Source organism: Pelophylax lessonae, assembly GCF_965119305.1.
Source record: "Pelophylax lessonae genome assembly, chromosome: 4".
In the NCBI taxonomy this organism is placed as follows: Eukaryota; Metazoa; Chordata; class Amphibia; order Anura; family Ranidae; genus Pelophylax; species Pelophylax lessonae.
Window position 1 is genome coordinate 297,597,844 of NC_138771.1, and position 19,947 is coordinate 297,617,790.

General features: G+C 39.7%; 1 protein-coding gene across 1 annotated transcript in view; it reads right to left on the bottom strand.

Moving 5' to 3' along the window:
- CFAP54 (cilia and flagella associated protein 54) overlaps positions 1 to 19,947 on the bottom strand; it is a 616,124-nt gene that overhangs the window by 148,759 nt on the left and 447,418 nt on the right. Inside the window, exons 44-49 of the mRNA XM_082253561.1 lie at positions 18,548 to 18,745; positions 11,047 to 11,113; positions 10,748 to 10,948; positions 7,962 to 8,048; positions 1,527 to 1,646; positions 1,349 to 1,402 (exon numbers count right to left, since the gene is read on the bottom strand). Coding sequence (XP_082109687.1) covers positions 1,349 to 1,402; positions 1,527 to 1,646; positions 7,962 to 8,048; positions 10,748 to 10,948; positions 11,047 to 11,113; positions 18,548 to 18,745 — 727 coding nt within the window. The remainder of the gene's footprint in view (positions 1 to 1,348; positions 1,403 to 1,526; positions 1,647 to 7,961; positions 8,049 to 10,747; positions 10,949 to 11,046; positions 11,114 to 18,547; positions 18,746 to 19,947) is intronic.

Genomic DNA, 19,947 nt, shown 5'->3' on the forward strand with positions numbered 1-19,947 from the left:
CAATATGAGATCCAAAGAGCTGTCACTATTAGTGAAGCAAGCCATCATTAGGCTGAAAACACAAAACAAACCCATCAGAGAGGTAGCAAAAACATTAGTTGTGGCCAAATCAACTGTTTGGAACATCCTTCAAAAGAAAGAATGCACCGGTGAGCTCAGCAACACCAAAAGACCCGGAAGACCACGGAAAACAACTGTGGTGGATGACCGAAGAATTCTTTCCCTAGTGAAGAAAACACCCTTCACAACAGTTGGCCAGATCAAGAACACTCTCCAGGAGGTAGGTGTATGTGTGTCAAAGTCAACAATCAAGAGACAACTTCACCAGAGTGAATACAGAGGGTTCACCACAAGATGTAAACCATTGGTGAGCCTCAAAAACAGGAAGGTCAGATTAGAGTTTGCCAAACAACTTCTAAAAAAGCCTTCACAGTTCTGGAACAACATCCTATGGACAGATGAGACCAAGATCAACTTGTAACAGAGTGATGGGAAGGGAAGAGTATGGAGAAGGAAAGGAACTGCTCATGATCCAAAGCATGCCACCTCATTAGTGAAGCATGGTGGTGGTAGTTTCATGGCGTGGGCATGTATGGCTGCCAATGGAACTGGTTCTCTTGTATTTATTGATGATGTGACTGCTGACAAAAGCAGCAGGATGAATTCTGAAGTGTTTCAGGCAATATTATCTGTTCATATTCAGCCAAATGCTTCAGAACTCATTGGACGGCGCTTCACAGTGCAGATGGACAATGACCCGAAGCATACTGCAAAGGCAATCAAAGAGTTTTTTAAGGGAAAGAAATGGAATGTTATGCAATGGCCAAGTCAATCACCTGACCTGAATCCGATTGAGCATGCATTTCACTTGCTGAAGACAAAACTGAAGGGAAAATGCCCCAAGAACAAGCAGGAACTGAAGACAGTTGCAGTAGAGGCCCGGCAGAGCATCACCAGGGATGAAACCCAACGTCTGGCGATGTCTATGTGTTCCAGACTTCAGGCTGTAATTGACTGCAAAGGATTTGCAACCAAGTATTAAAAAGTAAAGGTTTGATTTATGATTGTTAATCTGTCCCATTACTTTTGGTCCCTTAAAAAGTGGGAGGCACATATACAAACTGTTGTAATTCCTACGCCGTTCACCTGATTTGGATGTAAATACCCTCAAATTAAAGCTGAAAGTTTGCAGTTAAAGCAAATCTTGTTTGTTTCATTTCAAATCCATTGTGGTGGTGTATAGAGCCAAAAAGATTTGAATTGTGTCAATGTCCCATTATTTATGGACCTGACTGTATATGTTCCGCATGGTTAACTCTTGTAACAAAAAAAAAAGTGCTCAGCCTACCTGTAGGTTTTCATTGTAGAAGAGGGTCTTTGAGGGTGAAAATTTCACATTTGCCTGGAATAAATTAAAGTTGTTAAAAAAAAAAACCAAAAAAAAACCTTCAACTGGGCTGTCAAAGACAAAAAAAGAAATACAGTACACATGCAAACAACAAAAAATTGTTATTTAAGTGGTTTACCAAAGGCTGTCTGGGACAGAATCCTTCATGTGGTCTTCTGGGAATTCGTTCTCCATTATTAAGTTGCAAAAGTTCATGGAGTGCCTCAGCAAAAAGGTTTAAATCGGTGAGCGCTTTAATCTTAAATCAGAGGAAAGATATACAATTAGTTTACATTTACATAAACTAAATTAGTGTACATCATACACAGAAAAAGGCTTTCAAAACAGTAATACACTTCGACAGGATTCTTTACATCAGGGTGATCTCTATTTAATACCACCAGAGATTTTTTACTGAATTCAACAAAATATAACACTAAAAAACTTGTAATTTAATTTATGCTTTATCTAACAAAGGGGAATATAAAAGAGAAATGGATAAATTATCAGCAAATATGTAAGATAAAGATTAAAATATGGCTCCTGTATGACAGTCTATATGAATACCCTTTCCAGATAGCCAAACCTCATAACATAAACAAAAAAATTCCTTTCCCTTCACTGACTAAGCTAAATCTTCTTTCATTTGTATCTCAAATGCTCCCCCACCCACCAGACACTGCAGCTTACAGTTTGAGAGTTACAGCAACAGAGGCAGCGCTGTTATTCCAGAAAGCTGTGGGCTGGACTAGGTTAGCCGGGTGCTGATTATCAAGCTACCGGGTTCAGAACCAGTAGTGACAATGCAGACAGCCCCCCACTTGAAATTTGTTTTATCCCAATTGTGGTAAAAGCAGGTAAACACTGCACACTTTTTATGGGAGGCTATAGGCTAATTTTAAATACATTTATACGGTAGGCGTCAATGCCTTGTAAAGAATCATGCTAAGAGACTAATGCTTTATCTCCTAAGAGTAACAAACATAAACCAAGCATTGGTGTATATTCAGTAACATTGCAAACTTCTTAAAAGTGGGAAAACCTACAGGAGTTATATGATCACAGTATAGACTTTCATTTTTGCCATCAGCATTGTAACAGCAATACAAACAATTTTTCCCTGCTGTTTACCTTCAATTTATAAGGACTACATATCCCATGCTACCTTGCTGCCTGTAAGCTGTAATTCCTGTACTGACCTCGCCTCCTGAAACTCCTCCTTTCATTCTGTGACATGGCAGTGCCTACTCACAGCTCATAGTAAAGACGTATCACAGAATTCAAGGAAGTAAATGTGTGGGGATCTTCACAAAGTAAGTTTACAAACTACAACATTGTTGAGAGAGTTGTAAGAGCAGACTAGAAATATATAATTGTATATAAAGGCAGAGGTCCCAATACTTTTGGTAATATAGTGTATATATATATATATATATATATATATATATATATATATATATATATATATATATATATATATATATATAATTTTTTTTTTTTCATTTTGACCATAGATACACTTTAGTTCCCTTTTTTTAAATAATTCATATTTTTAATTTGAAGAACACCTAAAACAATGATATATAAATATCCCCTATGTTTGGATACATTATATGTATGTGTAATATGTCATCTTACAACACTGCACTTTTAATGCAATGTTATTACATGTATTATAGCAGGGGTCTTCAAACTATGGCCCTCCAGTTGTTCAGGAAGTACAATTCCCATAATGCCTAGGCATGTCTGTGCATGTCAGAGTTTTACAATGCCTCATGGGCTGTGTAGTTCCGCAACAGCTGGAGGGTCGTAGTTTGAGGATCCCTATATTATAACATTACATTTTTAGAAAAACATTACTAAATTGTGAAGGTGTTCATAATAATGTTCACTAGTAGTGTACATTACTGCATTTAACTAGTTTAAACTGTATGTAAATATAACACGGTGTCTGGGTGCATTTAAGTTGGGTTAAACACACGATTGGCCGTTAAGAATTGTTCATGACAAAGCTGACAGCAGACAGGCTTAAAAGGATAATTTCACTTTAAAAAATAAAAAATAAATGCATTTTTTTTTGCAGGTTAAAAAAAATGTGCATTTACTATTTTTTTGTAGAAGCCTGGAGAGCATTGCACCTACAATCAGCAGATCAGATTATGGCTGACATGCAGGACTCCTACAGCCTGTTAGTAAAAGCTGTCTGCCCATACATCCTATGGACAAGCAGTTTCACACTGACAGGAAAAATCAATGATCTATCAGAGCGGTCCACAGCGCCATTATACTTCATTAAGAACTACAAACCGACAGCCACAAAGGTACTTGTACTTTTTCCATTCACAGAACACTTTGAATGAATGACGCAGCGGGGAAGTTTTTTTTACATTGTGACAGCTGCATTTGTAACATGTTACATGTTACATGTTACACCCTGGATTTGGGTGTAACATGTAACATCTTACAAAAGGTTAACTTATCCTTTAATACAAATGCATGGAAACCACAGTCCAAATGCCACTGTAATATATAACAGAAAACCTTTACAGTGGGCTCCTTTTTTTTCCTCTTACAGGTTTATTAAAAAAAAAAGTAAAGATCAATGAGGATGTGTAAAGTACAGAAATCCAGAGCAGAGAATAAGAAATCACCTTCTCGTTCATCAAACCAGAGTGCAATGAAATTTGATGTAATTGATGTTGCACTTAGCCTTACAAATATTTTTTTAAAAAAACAACCTTGTGCTAGAGACTAAAAACTAGAGCAGGATGTTTGCAGCAATGCTACACCTACGTTGCTACAGTCATACATCTATACACTTTTTACTGTTTTTTTATCAGCCTTGATTCCTGGGACCAGTTAAACAAAATTTGATCAGCAAAAGGTGGAAGTGTTCATTTCTTGTAGTCCTTAGCGTTCATTGTAATGGTCATTTGTGATGTTCAGCTGTGTTTATTCCACTTGCCGGTCCAGAATTTTTTCAGCAGCAAAATAGCAAATTTGAAGCAGGCTGGGATGTGCAAATTATGTTTCATTATTTTTCTGCACACTCAAAAGGTGCATCCAGAATGAAAAACATCACTGAGAAGGCAGCTTTTATAACTGTCTGCCATCTATTCTTCCATGTCTCTATTTCACTATTTAGTTCTACGTTTTAGTTCTATCTCTAATACATAGGTGTCATAAGATTCCAAATGCAGGTTCCAAACATTTTGTCATCTAATGAGCCACATTCAAACAGAATTGGCAGTAAGACACAGTGTAAGAAACAAAATATATAACTAAATAAATGTTATATTGTTGACAATTTGTTGCCCTTTATACACACTGCTCAGAACCATGATAGAGAGATATAAAATAACATAACTGTTACTTTGTGTTTACACTGTTCTATTTATCTTCACATCAAAGCGGTGAGGTTTGATCCACAAGTGAAGCCAGTTAAAACACTCTCACAAGTTAGGAAAAAGGTTTTTTTTTTTGTTAATCATTTTCAACCTCCTTATTAACCCTAAGGCCTCTTTCACACATGGGAGTCCGTCGGCGGACTCTGTTATTCTCAGCGGGGGATCGATCCGCCGATCCCCTGCTGAGCAGGTGGATGGCAGCTCTGTCTCCGCGCTGTGTGCAGAGACAGAGCTGTCAGGTCCCCGCTGTTCTCTATGGGGGAATCAGATGAGAACGGACCGCCTGTCCATTATCATCCGATCCCATCCGATCCGCTGGACGGATGGAAAATTGGGTTTCCATCCGTCCAGATTTGACGGACCGGATAGGATGTCAGCGGACATGTCTCCGCTGACATCCGATGCCCCATAGAGATGCATGGGGCATCTGTTCAGATCCGCCTGAAAAACTGACAGGCGGATCTGAACGGTCCGCTAGTGTGAAAGGGGCCTTAGTTTGCCCTAATAAGCCTAGTCAACTAATTTTTCCCTTCTTCCCTTAGCTATTATTTATCTTCTGAATTTTTTTTCTGTGTTCATTTCTCTTTGTTTAACCATTATTCTTAACATTTTTTTTCATGTTCAGTTTGAGTCCTAATATACAGTATATATATATTTTTTAAAGTGTTAAAATAAAAAACGCCTTTCTTTAACTTGCAAATACAGTATCTCACAAAAGTGAGTACACCCCCAGTGTGACAACACTGAAGAAATGACATTTTGTTACAATATAAAGTAGTGAGTGTACAGCTTGTATAACAGTGTAAATTTCTTGTCCCCTCAAAATACCTCAACACACAGCCATTAATGTCTAAACTGCTGGCAACAAAAGTGAGTACACCCTTAAGGGAAAATGTCCAAATTGAGCCCAATTAGCCATTTTCCCTCCCCGGTGTCATGTGACTAATTAGTGTTACAAGGTCTCAGGTGTAAATAGGGAGCAGGCGTGTTAAATTTGGTGTTATCACTTTCACTCTGTCATACTGGTCACTGGAAGTTCAACATGGCACCTCATGGCAAAGAACTCTCTGAGGATCTGAAAAAAAATATTTGTGCTCTACATAAAGATGGCCTAGGCTTTAAGATTGCCAAGACCCTGAAACTGAACTGCAGCACAGTGACCAAGACTATACAGCAGTTTAGCAGGACAGGTTCCACTTAGAACACGCCTCGCCATGGTTGACCAAAAAGGTTAAATACACATGCTCAGCATCATATCAAGAGGAGCTCTTTGGGAAATAGACATATAAGTGCTGCCAGCATTGCTGCAGAGGTTGAAGGGGTGAGGGGGTCAGCCTGTCAGTGCTCAGACCATACGCCGCACACTGCATCAAATTAGTCTTCATGGCTGTCATCCCAGAAGGAAGCCTCTTCTAAAGATGATGCACAAAAAAGCCTGCACACAGTTTGCTGAAGACAAGCAGACTAAGGTCATGGATTATTGAAACTATGTAATGTGGTCTGATGAGACCTAGATAACATTTGGTTCAGATGGTGTCAAGTGTGTGTGGCAGCAACTAGGTGAGGAGTAGAAAGACAAGTGTGTCTTGTCAAGCATGGTGGTGGGAGTGTCATGGTCTGGGACTGCATGCATACAGTTCATTGAGGGAACCATGAATGCCAACATGTACGGTGACATACTGAAGCAGAGCTTGATCCCTTCCCTTCAGAGACTAGGCCGCAGGGCAGTATTCCAACATGATCATGACTCTAAACACACCTCCAAGACGACCACTGTCTTGCTAAAGAAGCTGAGGTAAAGGTGATGGACTGGCCAAGCAAGTCTCCAGACCTAAACCCCATTGAGCATCTGTGGGGCATCCTCAAACGGAAGGTGGAGGAGCGCAAGGTCTCTAACATTCACAGCTCCATGATGTCATCATGGAGGAATGGAAGATGACTCCAGTGGCAACCTGTGAAGCTCTGGGGTAACTCCATGCCCAAGAGTATTAAGGCAGTGCTGGAAAATAATGGTGGCCACACAAAATATTGACACTTTGGGCCGAATTTGGACATTTTCACTTAGGGATGTGCATACTTTTGTTGCCACTGGTTTAGAAATGAATGGCTTTATGTTGAGTTATTTTGAGGGGACAGCAAATTTACACAGTTATACCAGCTGTACACTCACTACTTTGTAGCAAAGTCTCATTTCTTCAGTGTTGTCACATGGAAAGATGTAATAAAATATTTACAAAAATGTGAGGGGTGTACTCACTTTTGTGAGATACTGTATATTCCATTGTTTACCAGTTTGATTGTTTTGATCAAATCATAACCGTGGATCAAACAGAAAAGTTTGTTTGCTTAAATTTGTTACTGTTTTTTGGCCATGTTTTTTTTTTTTTTGTTAGAAGTGTATAACTTAGTACATATGGGTACACTATCTATGCAAAGAGATTTTGTGTTGGGATCTCCAGTCCTCAATAAACTATGTTAACTGTGTACTATGTGGTGTTGCTAGCTTCATTGTTACGTGAAGTTTTGCACAAAAGCTGTTGAAAGCCCCATTAAGGTAGCTGAGGCCACATGTGGCTTTCAAGACAATAACTGGGAACCACTGTGGGACAATATGAATGATAATAATGCTTAATATTTCAGCCAAATAGTACACCTGATACAAACCATTCCAACACAACTTGGCACATCAAGTATGAAACATTACGCTAGCATTCTGGAATTTTTACATCCTCCTGCTGCTCTCTAATGAATGTAGATGTATGCTAGCACCATATTACACAGCATATAGATGGCACATATGTCAAGCACTAATGAAACATATGAATGTGAATGCCCTGTGCAAATCTTTAAAAGGTCTCATTGTTTATGAAATGAACGCATATTTTTTTTTTTTAGAAAGGTTGCACATATTCAGCACATAAATATAGCTATGTGATATTTTATTGAATCCAGCTGAAAGATTAAACTTTGCAACAAGCTAACAATTAGCACAGATGTAATTTTTACTATGTAACATACTGCTATACTGTTTAGAAAATCATCAAAAGAGCAGTAAAATGAGGCAATGCTTGGGAAGATAATGCCAGTCAGTGTAACTTAATCATATTCAGTCATACGACCATGTGTTTATTTTGACATCAATAAGATTAACTTAGCATTTCACAAACCTTTAAAAGCCTTCCTTCCACGCATTTGACAGGGTCACGGCATATTGTTGAAGCAAAATACTGGTACAAAGTAAGCAATGGCAAAACCTGTTAATAAAAAAAAAAAAAGAATTTTCAAAGTTTAAATAAATGCTTGTTTATCATCTCATATCAGTAGAACTATGTAAAATATTACATTTCCAAACAATTTCTAATTGTAATACATTATTGAGTTAGAAACTTAACAGTTTACATTTTTTGCGATTTATGGAGTAAAATTATAAAACAGCTGTCTTTCATGCATTTCTGTCATCAAAGATGGTTATCTAAAAATCAGTTGCTAGGCAAATCCAATTCAGATATTTTGAGTTACCTATGATGTTTTAGATACTGTATATAAAAATAAATAAAAATTTGCCAGCCCTGTTACATAGAGGTATAGTTCATATTCCTATCGCACACCTTCCTGGTTTGTAGGCTCGTGTATGTTGGGTGCTGAAGCGATCACCAGTTGGCAACTGGATTAGTTACAAGTAAATACATATTCGCCAGCACACCAAGGATCTTGCAAAAGCAGTCCAAAACTTTTATTCAAGTTACGATCACATCAAAAAATAGTGCAACGTTTCGGAGCGGCCCCGAAACGTTGCACTATTTTTTGATGTGATCGTAACTTGAATAAAAGTTTTGGACTGCTTTTGCAAGATCCTTGGTGTGCTGGCGAATATGTATTTACCTGTTACATAGAGGCTCTTCTCCAACATGGACGATATGTCCAAACACCATTTTATTTTTTTTAGTTTTAGAGTTTAGAGAGGGGGAACTTTAGAACTATCAGGATTTCCACCAGAGGCTGCATTGGAGAGATTTTCTCTGACTTGATTCCACAATAAAAAATAGTTTCACCAGACAGAGTAGGTGATGGATCATTTGAAACAGGGACCCCAACAGAAAGCTTAGGGGTTTAACTCCACCCGCCCCCCAAGTTAATAATAAAAAAAAATGTTTTTGCTGTTTGATACCTACCCTCACTTTTTGGCTGGAAAAGCATTTTCCAAAAAAAAAAAAAATGGCAAGAGGAACATTTTTCTAATAGAGCTGTGGATAACAGTAACATTCTCAAGTTTTGGCTGGAGTTATCCTTTAAAATAGAGCAAAAAGCAAGTCATACATACAAAGCTAAGCTTGGTGAAATAATCATGTATTTAAAAGGCCAAGAGGAAAAATGCACTATATACACTATATTACCAAAAGTATAGAGGCGCCTGCCTTTACACGCACATGAACTTCAATGGCGTCCCAGTCTTAGTCCATAGGGTTCAATATTGAGTTGGCCCATCCTTTGCAGCGAAAACAACTTCAACTCTTCGGGGGAAGGCTGTTCACAAGGTTTAGGAGTGTGTCTATGGGAATGTTTGACCATTCTTCCAGATGCACATTTGTGGATGAGAAGCGCTGGCTCACAGTTTCCGCTCTAATTCATCCCAAAGGTGTTCTATCAGGTTGAGGTCGAGGCTCTGTGCAGGCCAGTCAAGTTCCTCCACCCCAAACCTGCTCATCCATGTCTTTATGGACCTTGCTTCGTGCACTGGTGCGCAGTCATGTTGGAACAGGAAGGAACCATACCAAACTGTTCCCACAAAGTTGGGAGCATGAAACTGTCCAAAATGTCTTGGTATGCTGACTCCTTAAAGTGGAGTTCCACCCAAAAGTGGAACTTCCGCTCATTTGCTTCCTCCCCCCCTCCGGTGTCACATTTGGCACTTTTCATGGGGGGAGGGGGGAACGGGTACCTGTTTTTGACAGGTACCCTTCCCCACTTCTGGGAAACGGCGCTGCGGCGCTGTCCCTTGGCGCTGTCCCTTGGAAGTTTGGCCCCTCCACCTTCCCCCGCTGCCAATCCGAATGTGCAGCGTGCTTTGCAAATGCGCAGTAGGGACCCGCTCATGAAGCCGCAAGGGCTCCCTTACCGGCAATGGCAGTGGCAGCACCTGATAGCCAATGGAAACATCGGCTGCGGTGCCGACATCGCTGGACTCCAGGACAGGTAAGTGTCCTAATATTAAAGTCAGCAGCTACAGTATGTGTAGCTGCTGACTTTTAATTTTTGGAGGGGGAGGCTGGAAGACCGCTTTAAGAGATCCCTTTACTGGAACTAAAGAGCCAAGCCCAACCCTTGAAAACCAAGCCCACACTATAATCCCCCCTCCCCCAAATGATATGAACCAGTGGGGGTGAAGGAATTTGACTGGCCTGCACCTCAACTAGATAAAACACCTTTGGGATGAATTAGAGCAGAGACTGCGAGCCAGCCCTTCTCGTTTAACATCAATGCCTGACCTCACAAATGCGCTTCTGAAAGAATGGTCAAACATTCCCATAGACACACTCCTAAACCTTGTGGACAGGCTTCCCAGAACAGTTGAAGCTGTTATAGGTGCAAAGTGTAGGCCAACTCAATATTAACCACTATGGACTAAGACTGAAATGCCATTAAGGTTAATGTGCATGTGAAGGCAGGGGTCCCAATACTTTTGGTAATATAGTGTACATATATATATACAGTATATATATATATATATATATATATATATATATATATATATATATCAGCAGGAAAACTAAGTTCAACAAATTTAAAACTTTTTGCCTCTAAAAAGAGGCAAAAGGAAAAATCATATTGTTTTTAGGGACAAAGGAATGAGTCAGAAATATGTACAAACACAAAAATAAAACCTGGAGATGAAGGATATCAGCATATTTATTGAAAGATTTGTGTGTGTGTGTGTTTTATACTTGGAACTAACCATGATATTTTGAGCAAATGAATAAAGTTCTGAAATGAGAAAACCCAGACTAGAGACAACAGTGTTGACATCTGCTCTGTGTCGATCAGAAAACAGGTCAATCCCTGGAATAAGTTCAGTTATCTCACATCCTTCCCCAATCTCATATAATGCATAATCGAGGTCTTCATCTGGATGAGGCAGGGACACGTAAAACAGTGACTAGAAATGAAAACAGACGTTGCATATTACATCATTTGTTTTCTGATGACTTATAACTGTGCAAACAAATACATATGAATCACAAATTAGTGTCTTACCTTGAAAAGTAAAGCTGAGAACAGGCAGCATTCTGTTCTCTTTCTGACATTTGATGTCAAGATGTAACTGCATAAAGGGCATATAAAAAGAGAGCTGAGAAAGAATATCTTTTGTCCAGTAGTTATGACTTAGTCATAAATAATTTTAGCAATTTACTATCACATAATTGTTGCCAAGAGTTATTAGGATTGTTGATTTTCTATTATTCATTTTATTCGTTTATTCAGCACTGAAAAATGTTCGGTTACATTTACTGAGAACATTGATCTACTCACATTAGTCACTGCTTCCTTCAGATACTACAATCTAATGTTTCTACTCCTACACACACAATAACTGGGACCAATATGGGTGGAAGCCAGAAAAACAAACTTACTGCAAGGCAAGAGCACTAATCACTTATCCACTATGCGTCCCACATTTCTCTTTTTACAGCTTTTGACAATCCAAAGCGCAACGATTAGGATATTGGTGGCAGAGTGAGTATCCCCAGTCTTGGAGCTCCCCCATCCCATGGTTGTCAGATTTTTATTTCTAGGCTTGAAAAGACTACAAAAGACCATATTTTTGAAATAGCATGTTGGACAGTAGTAGACTTACAGCCTTTACAATAAGTAAAATAATGTGGGGATGGGGGGCTGGAGTAAATTTGAGATTAACCCAGATGGATCATATCACAATGTAATAAATCAGTAAGCTAAAATGTGTATTTAAAACCAATATTGATGATAATTAATATATGGCATGGCAGTCATTCCCTGAGATCCTCATTCGTAAAGCTGATCTTCAGGTTTCATTTAACTTTAATGGATTAATTTGGACCAAGCTGGTCCAAACTAACTGTTTATTTCACTAACAGTTGCAGGGGCTTTCAGTGCTGTGTATATTGTATTCAGAGCTGTGTTCCAGCAGCAGGATGAGAAACTTCTGTTGCACTCCCAAAACAAAATCGAGTTGGGCAGAGCGCTGCTCAGTCATTCAGGGGAAGCTTTGTACTCTATGAATGAATAAAAAGCTTTCTATGATTGGCCAAGGAGTAGAGACTCTGCCTTAGCCAATCAGAGGAAGCTTTGTATTCATTTATAGAATACATAGCTCCCTGGTGAATGGCAGTGCTCAGCCAGAATTAATTATGGTGCGGTAGTGGGACGGGAAAATCTCATCCTGCTGCCTGAAAACACAGCATTGTATATAGCTGAGGCTACATGCAGTTTATGCAGCGCACAGCACCGCTACAAATGTTAGTGAAGTAACTGGCTCTTTTGGACCAGCTTGGTCCAAATAACCTATATAAAGTTAAAAGAAACATGAAGATGTACAAGAAACAGATTTTTTTTATTTCTGTCCTTCTTGCCTGGAGATTTACAGCTCTGTCTTGGAAGGATAGGAGACCTGATTTTTCTCTGCTACAGTTAAGGTACACATCTTGTAAATGCCCAACCTGTGGCTGCACAGTAAAAGAAGCAGCAAACTGATGAGCCCATTTCTCAGTCGCTGTGCCTTATCCTCTTGTCAGCATGCCCTTGTTAGCACATAGGCACCACTGCACAACAAACTGGCACTCTCTACCAGGCTAAGCTTGAATTGAAGAATAAAATACACTTAATGATCTAATAATGAAAACAGAGCTGCATTAATTTGTGTTCCTTTATCTGCCTTGAGTTCAACTTTAAAATGTAAAATGTGAAGGCCTGCTAACCCTTTCTAAGCTTTGAAATGTAACGGAGTCAGTGATAGCTCCAATTTTACATTTAGTGATGACTTTCTGCATTTTATAATCCTACGTATTTCATTATTTATGTGTCTAAATTATAATTTTTTTTTTTTTTTTTAGAAATTTTGTTTTACCTGGTTACCTTTGGCGTGTTAATGTTTTTAGGGGCTATTATTTAATAGGTATTCATAGATTTTACATTTTATCCTCATATGTGGAATTTCAGCTAGCGCTTGTGTCCAGGAATAAACATCATGCTTGCTGCTGCTGTTTAAAGGATAAGTTCACCAACTGGAGCATGTCACACGAGCCACCCATATTTAGGGTGTAATGTGGAACATGCAACAGCACATGTTCTCCTCACCAGGCAACACCCCCCCCCCCCCCCGGTGATAGCACCCACACAGCCATGTCATTCTTTCATACTACAAATCCGGTCAGTCACCATGGCAGACGGCTTGTAGTTCTCAATGAACTGTGAGAATGTTAATGAGTGGACTTATAGTTCATTCACAAGCTCTGCAGTGCTTAAACTAACAGCCCTGTGCAGAGGTACGGACTGAAAGCTGTAGGGCTTGTCTGCAGGAGTCTGCCATTGCACCTTTTTTTTCCCCAAAAGGTTGTCTTTGCTGGATTCTTTATTGAAAAAAACATTGTCTTGTCTTCAAATCCCTAGCCCAGAACAAGTATACAGGTTAGGGCAGTGTTTCTCCACTCCGGTCCTCAGGGCACACTAACAGGCCAGGTTTGCTGGAAAACTGAAATCCATCACAGGTGATATAATTTGCTGCTCAGTGATTGCAGTATTCTAGTCTGCATCTCCCCAAGGTAATACTTAAAATCTGGCCTGTTAGTGTGCCCTGAGGACTGGAGTTGAGAAACACTGGGTTAGGGTTCTGACATAAAGCAAAACACCTAGATAAAAAAACACATAAAAAAATCTACACAAGCCCTGCAAGGATTAAAAGCTCCTTTAGTCAACAGGTGCAAGGATAAGGCATAACACTTATTCCTGGCTCCAACAGGCTTCTTCCATCCGTGCTACCTAAACTGCTGTCTCTCTGGGGTGCACTCAGTCATGGTTGCACATTTGCCTCCCTCATGTACAATGCAGATTAATAGCCTGCACTGTACCTGATGAGCTTGAGGGACCACCCACAGTCCACCCACAGCTCGGACCTTCAGGTAGAAGAGAACATTGCTAAAGCCTTGCAAACTGAGGGATAGAATAAGATCTCTGAGGACGTCACAGGAAGTGATGAAACGTGTTAGATTGGAACGCATAGCGTCATTATGTCACTGAAGGTGGAACGCAAGCCGGAAGTACTGCTCGCCACTCTGCAGGGAGGACACGCAGCCTACACCGCTGACCACCAGTGATTCATATTTGTATCTATTGCCTTTTAAACCCAAACTGTGGGTAATAAACATTATATAATTTGAACTACTACACTATTTGGAGGTTCTTTCTCCTTCCCCATATCTACTGGCCGTATGTCCTGGAGCTTAAAGGAGCCGGCACCAGCCAATTGAGCCTTAAAGGGGAAGCCATCCCAGCCCAGGGGGCAACTAAGCTTAAGTGGTCCAAATGCCATACGGCATATAGGTCCCACTAGATCCGGTAAGTGATTCATTCTATCCATACACATGGTGAAAGGAATCGATATCATGGAAATCACGTTTGAGCACTTGCACTTTTGAATTCGCTGGAAAATTCACAATCACTGAGGACTTTTGTTGATAATAAATTTCTGAGCACTACAGTCACTTTTTTTGGAATTTATTATTGATCCATTGAACTTATTTATTGATATATTACTCATTGCTATATACTGTGGCACGCAATTAATTTGTATCATCTTGCTATTACTATTTATTTGAAGTTGTTCACAAGTCACTTTAATCACCATTAATATCACCATATTTATTTATTTATTTATTTATTGACAGTTTTTATGTTCATCACACATCACCTGTTATAGTCAATTGTACTGCTATTTATATAAGGTTTATTAGCAAGCACTGTAGTTGGCCTTCCAAAAAGACCATTACCTTCTATAGAATAACTAATATACCTGATCTCTACACCCCTAGACTAAATGAGCATTTAACATTTGCAGTGAAAAAGTGGCATTGTAAGGGTAGATTGTGTCTAATTCCTGGAGTTCTGCTTTAACTTTGGTTTTCCAGGTCTGCATGATTCAAATTAATAAAACTACTGGGTCCCTATAAAGGACAGGAAAAAAGCATGTTTAGAACTTCAGCAGTGTCATCTCCAGTATGTCTCTCATGAAGGGTTTACTTCAAATCCTGTGTCTAGGGTAGCATTGGTAGTTAAAACTGTTCAGTTGAACAGATAATGACATGCTTGCAGAGGAAAAAAAGATGACATTACAAAGACAATGCTGGAGTGAAAACTCCATTGTGGGTTTACAAATTCAGAAAGACATACAGTATATTGCCAAAAGTATTGGGACACCCCTCCAAATCATTGGATTTAGGTGCAAAGCGTTGGATGCAGTGGTGTAAAGTATGCCGTGACTAGACTCTAGAGCAGTGGGGATGTGTTCTCTATAGTGACGAATCATGCTTCTCTGTCTGGCAATCCAATGGACATGTCTGTGCTTGATGGCAGAACAGTACTTGCCTGACTGCATTGTGCCAAGTGTAAAGTTTAGCGAAGGGGGGATTATAGTGTGGGGTTGTCTTTCAGGGGTTGGGCTTAGCTCTTATTTCCAGTGAAGGGAACCCTTAAAATGAACTAAGACATTTTGGATAATTTCATGCTCCCAACTTTGTGGGAACAGTTTGGGGATGGCCTTTTCCTGTTCCAACATGACTGCGCACCAGTGCACAAAGCAGGGTCCACAAAGCAAGTTTGGGGTGGAGGAACTTGGCTGGCCTGCACAGAGTCCTGACCTCAACCTGATAGAACACCTTTGGGATGAATTAGAGTGGACATTGAGAGCCAGGTCTTCTCTTCCAACCTCACAAATGTGCTTCTGCAAGAATGGTCAAACACTCCCATAGACACACTCCTAAACCTTGTGGACAGCCTTTGTGGACGGCCTTCCCAGAAGAGATGAAGCTGTTTTAGCTGCAAAGGGTGGGGCAACTTGATAATAAACCCTACGGACTAAGACTGGGATGCTATTAAAGTTCATGTGCGTGTAAAGGCAAGTGTCCCAATACTTTTGGCAACATAGCGTAAGTTCATACAAAAATATTTTTCTGGTCGGTACCAATGAAATAACAGAAAGCATGTCATAATTCCTCTGACTGTGAACACAAAACTTTCTCAACTTTTGTCCTGACTCAAGTGCAAGGGTTTAACCATAGCTACAGCAAACAATACGACCACTATGGGGCCCAGAAACACTGGACACACAGTGATTTATACAACAATACATCTGAATAATATTCATGCATATATAGTTCAAGAATCTATATGATTTCTATAAAAGCAATTATCTGTCACTAAAATAATCACCTTGGCGATAGAGATAAGTAAATCAGGGGTCCCTTTTTTATGAGCCCCCATTGTTTTTGAATTTCCATTTTAAAAAGGGTGAATTATTTGGACCCATGTTTGTAAATTCCACTGCACACGCTAACTATAAACTACTATAAAGCTTCTTCATTTTCCCCAATAATGAAAGAATTCTTTGCTTTTCTATTCAATAGATTTTGAGGCATTCAGTGCATTTTAAATTTCCAGAAAATAAAGGTAGTATTATTGTGTGTAAGCTGGCAAATAGAAAACAATATTTTTAAATTGTATCCCAATCTGACTTGCTCAATCTGTACTTGCTCAATATAAATTCCTGCACATTAGCATTCAGTCTGGAAAAGGACAGCAGGCCTTTGTTACATTCTTCTTTGTTGCAAATCTAGTGAAAATAAAGCTTGCTGATTGAAAAAGACAGCACAGAGGAGGCCTCATCAGGTAGCTGCTGTTTCTTAACCACATAACGACTGCTCACATTGCTGCTACTGCGGCAATGTGGCTCGTTATCGTCCAGCGACGTAGACCTACGTCGCTGGACTCCTCCCCCTGTAGGCGGCGCTCGCGCCGCCGGAGGCTCGCTCCCGCTGTTTTCAGTCACAGCGGGAGTCGGGCCAGGGGAGGAGTGGCGGTGATCGCCGCTGCTCTTCCCGATCGTCGGGGAATCGAGTGTGGAGATCCTAAGTGACAGGCAGGGACAGATTGCAGGGTTCAGCATAGCTGAACATCCGATCTGTGCCTGTGTCACTCAGTCACCTTCCCCCACACACGTCAGTAAGCACCAGGCATACATTAAACCCTCCCTCTCCAATAAAAATTAACCCCTTCCCTGCCAGTGTCATTTTTACAGTAACAGTGCATATTTATAGCACTGATTACTGTAGTAATGTCACTGGTACCCCCAAAAGTGTCAAAAATGTCAGTCAAGGGTCCGATCTGTCCGCCGCAATGTCGCAGTCCCGCAAAAAAAATTGCAGATCACCGCCATTACTCGTTAAAAAAAAACACCAAAAATGACAGAAATCTTTCCCGTAGTTAGTAAACGCAATAACTTTTGCGCAAACCAATCAAAATACGCTTATTGTGATTTTTTTTACCAAAAATATGTAGCAGAAAACAAATTGGCCAAAAATGATAAAAAAATTTTGATTTTTACATTTTTTTGGGGGGAATTTCATATAAAAAATTTGAAAAATATTGTTATTTTTTCAAAATTTTCGCTCTTTTTTTGTTTATAGCGCAAAAAGTAAAAATCGCACAAGTGATCAAATACCACCAAAAGAAAAAGGACATAAATTTCGTTTGGGTACGGCATTGCATGACCGCGCAATTGTCAGATAAAGTCGCACATTGCCGAATTGCAAAAAGTGGCCTGGACGTAAGACAGCAAAATCCTCCGGTGGTAAAGTGGTTAAAATGTATCCAAAACTCAAACCAAAAATGGAATATATTGCAGATCACTAGTGCTTGATAAAGTGGCTGCATCTGTTTTTTCAAGTTTCATTGTTTTCATTTTCACATGGTAACCCCACAAACTACAAACTCACTGTCCCTGGGTGGCTTTATTACTCATCCACTGTATCTATAACGGGAGCCATGGTTGTCACCCTAAAGCCTAGTACACACTTCATTTTTTTTTTTTCATTCAACCCTGCGGGATGAAGAATGAAAAAAAATAAAAATAAGGATCTCGGGAGGAGCCACTGTACTAACTATGCAATGTTAGTAAAGCGATCTCCCCTGCTGAGCTTTTGTGTTTTGATAGGGGGACAGCCATCCCCCCGCCAGAAAACACCGGTCAGCGGTATCAGACATTGGCATGCCTATGGCTATTAGAAATGCCCCTGGCATATTTAAAAAAAAAAAATTTATGAAAGAGACAACAAGGTGCTGGGGTGAAGGAAACATTACTGGTTTTCCAAAAGGAACTTATTTTATAATGTTCTACTTCTTTCTATATATACTCTAGCCTCTGTCTGTGTGCGTATAAGTTTATAGCGACAAGTGCAGAAATATATTGTATACAAAATATGTCTTCTACTAACTAAATCATCACATTGAAAGCCTATTGTTTTCTGAGACAGAACGTATGCATAAACCAAGTATACAGAAAGCTTTTAGGTAACAGAACTGCTGCTGCAGTGAAGTTTTGCGCTTACTGTACTGTAATAGTTTATTTCTAAAGCATGTACCAGGAGAAGCTTTTATTGATCCCCTCTGGGCACTAAAAATTATGTGATAAATAAAAGTAAATCAAGAAATTTTTTCCTTCAATACTTACCGAGACATTTTAGAAGCAATGACAGCAGCCAGCAAACAACCCCAAATTCCCGCTTGGGATACAAATCTCTTACTGTAATCTTTAGATCTTTCGCTGCTTATGCTGTCTGGGGAGCCATCAAGCTCTTGCCATGAATTAAGAGCATCAGACATGTTGAGCGTTTCATCAAGGGCTTGACACCAGCATTTGAAAGCAGCTCTGTAACATAAAATGCATCAAAATATGACACTATAGGGGAAATTTAGTGTGTGTACGTGGCAAAACATCATCAAAAGCTTAACCTTTTCAGTTCTAAACCAATATAATAAGCAACATATAAAGAATAGATATGTTTTGGATATAAGAGACATGGGGGTTTTATCCAAAGAGGCATGCACTTTAAATGTGTAATATATGGTTCTCATTGAATACATTTTAGAGGTTTTTGTATGAAAAATGCATTATGGGTTTTAAATATTATGGAACTGTTAACCTAAAAGTCCAGGCAGAAATGAAATTTAAAGTTACTGTAAAGTCTCAATTTTTTTTCTTTTAAAATAACAAACATGTCATACTTCTCTTCTCTTTGCAGTGGTTTTGCACAGGGCAGCTCGGATCCTCCTCTTCTTGGGTCCCTCTTCGGCTCTCCTGGCCCCTCCCTCCTGTTGAGTGCCCCCAAAGCGAACAGTTTGCTTTTGGGGTACCAAAGCAGAGCTGTTGCTCCATCTAACTATTCAGACACTGAGCTGCCATTCAGCCCTGCCCCCTCTCTCTCCTGATCGGCTAACTGAGTTTGATTGACAGCAGTGGGAGCCAATGGCGCCACTGCTGTGTCTCAGCCAATCAGGAGAGAAAGTCCCAGATGGCTGAAGCACTTGTGGACATCGCTGGATAGAGAGGGGGCTTGGGTAAATATTATGGGGCTGAGGGGGGCTGCTGCATTAGGATAAAAAAAACTTTTGACTTTACAACCCCTTTAAACAGTGTATTTTGCAAAAAGTACCTTACTCCTCAGTCTTGATTACAAACACTTCTTCCTAAGCCCTCTTCAATTGTAAAAGATCCATGTCACAGTTTCCTCTATGATGCCAAGCTACATTCTTGCCTTGGGAGTGGGCATTTTTCCCTTTTTTCTTGAGCAATAGTGTAACGCTCCTGAGTTTTATGTATGATGTGGATTTTCAGCTGCAGAAATATTCCACTTCAGTAGTCATGTAGAGAAACGCTGAGACACCAATCCCAACTCCCAATGACTCATCATGTGTGGATGATCTCAATTCAGCAAGTAAATACACACACTCAATAAGATGTTTCCTAGAGTGACTTATGTATATAGTAACACAGTGATGATAGGCTGAAGAGACAGGTTGGGTAGAGATGGTAGATGACAGACACTTGAAAGGAAATGTTCTTGAAAGTAA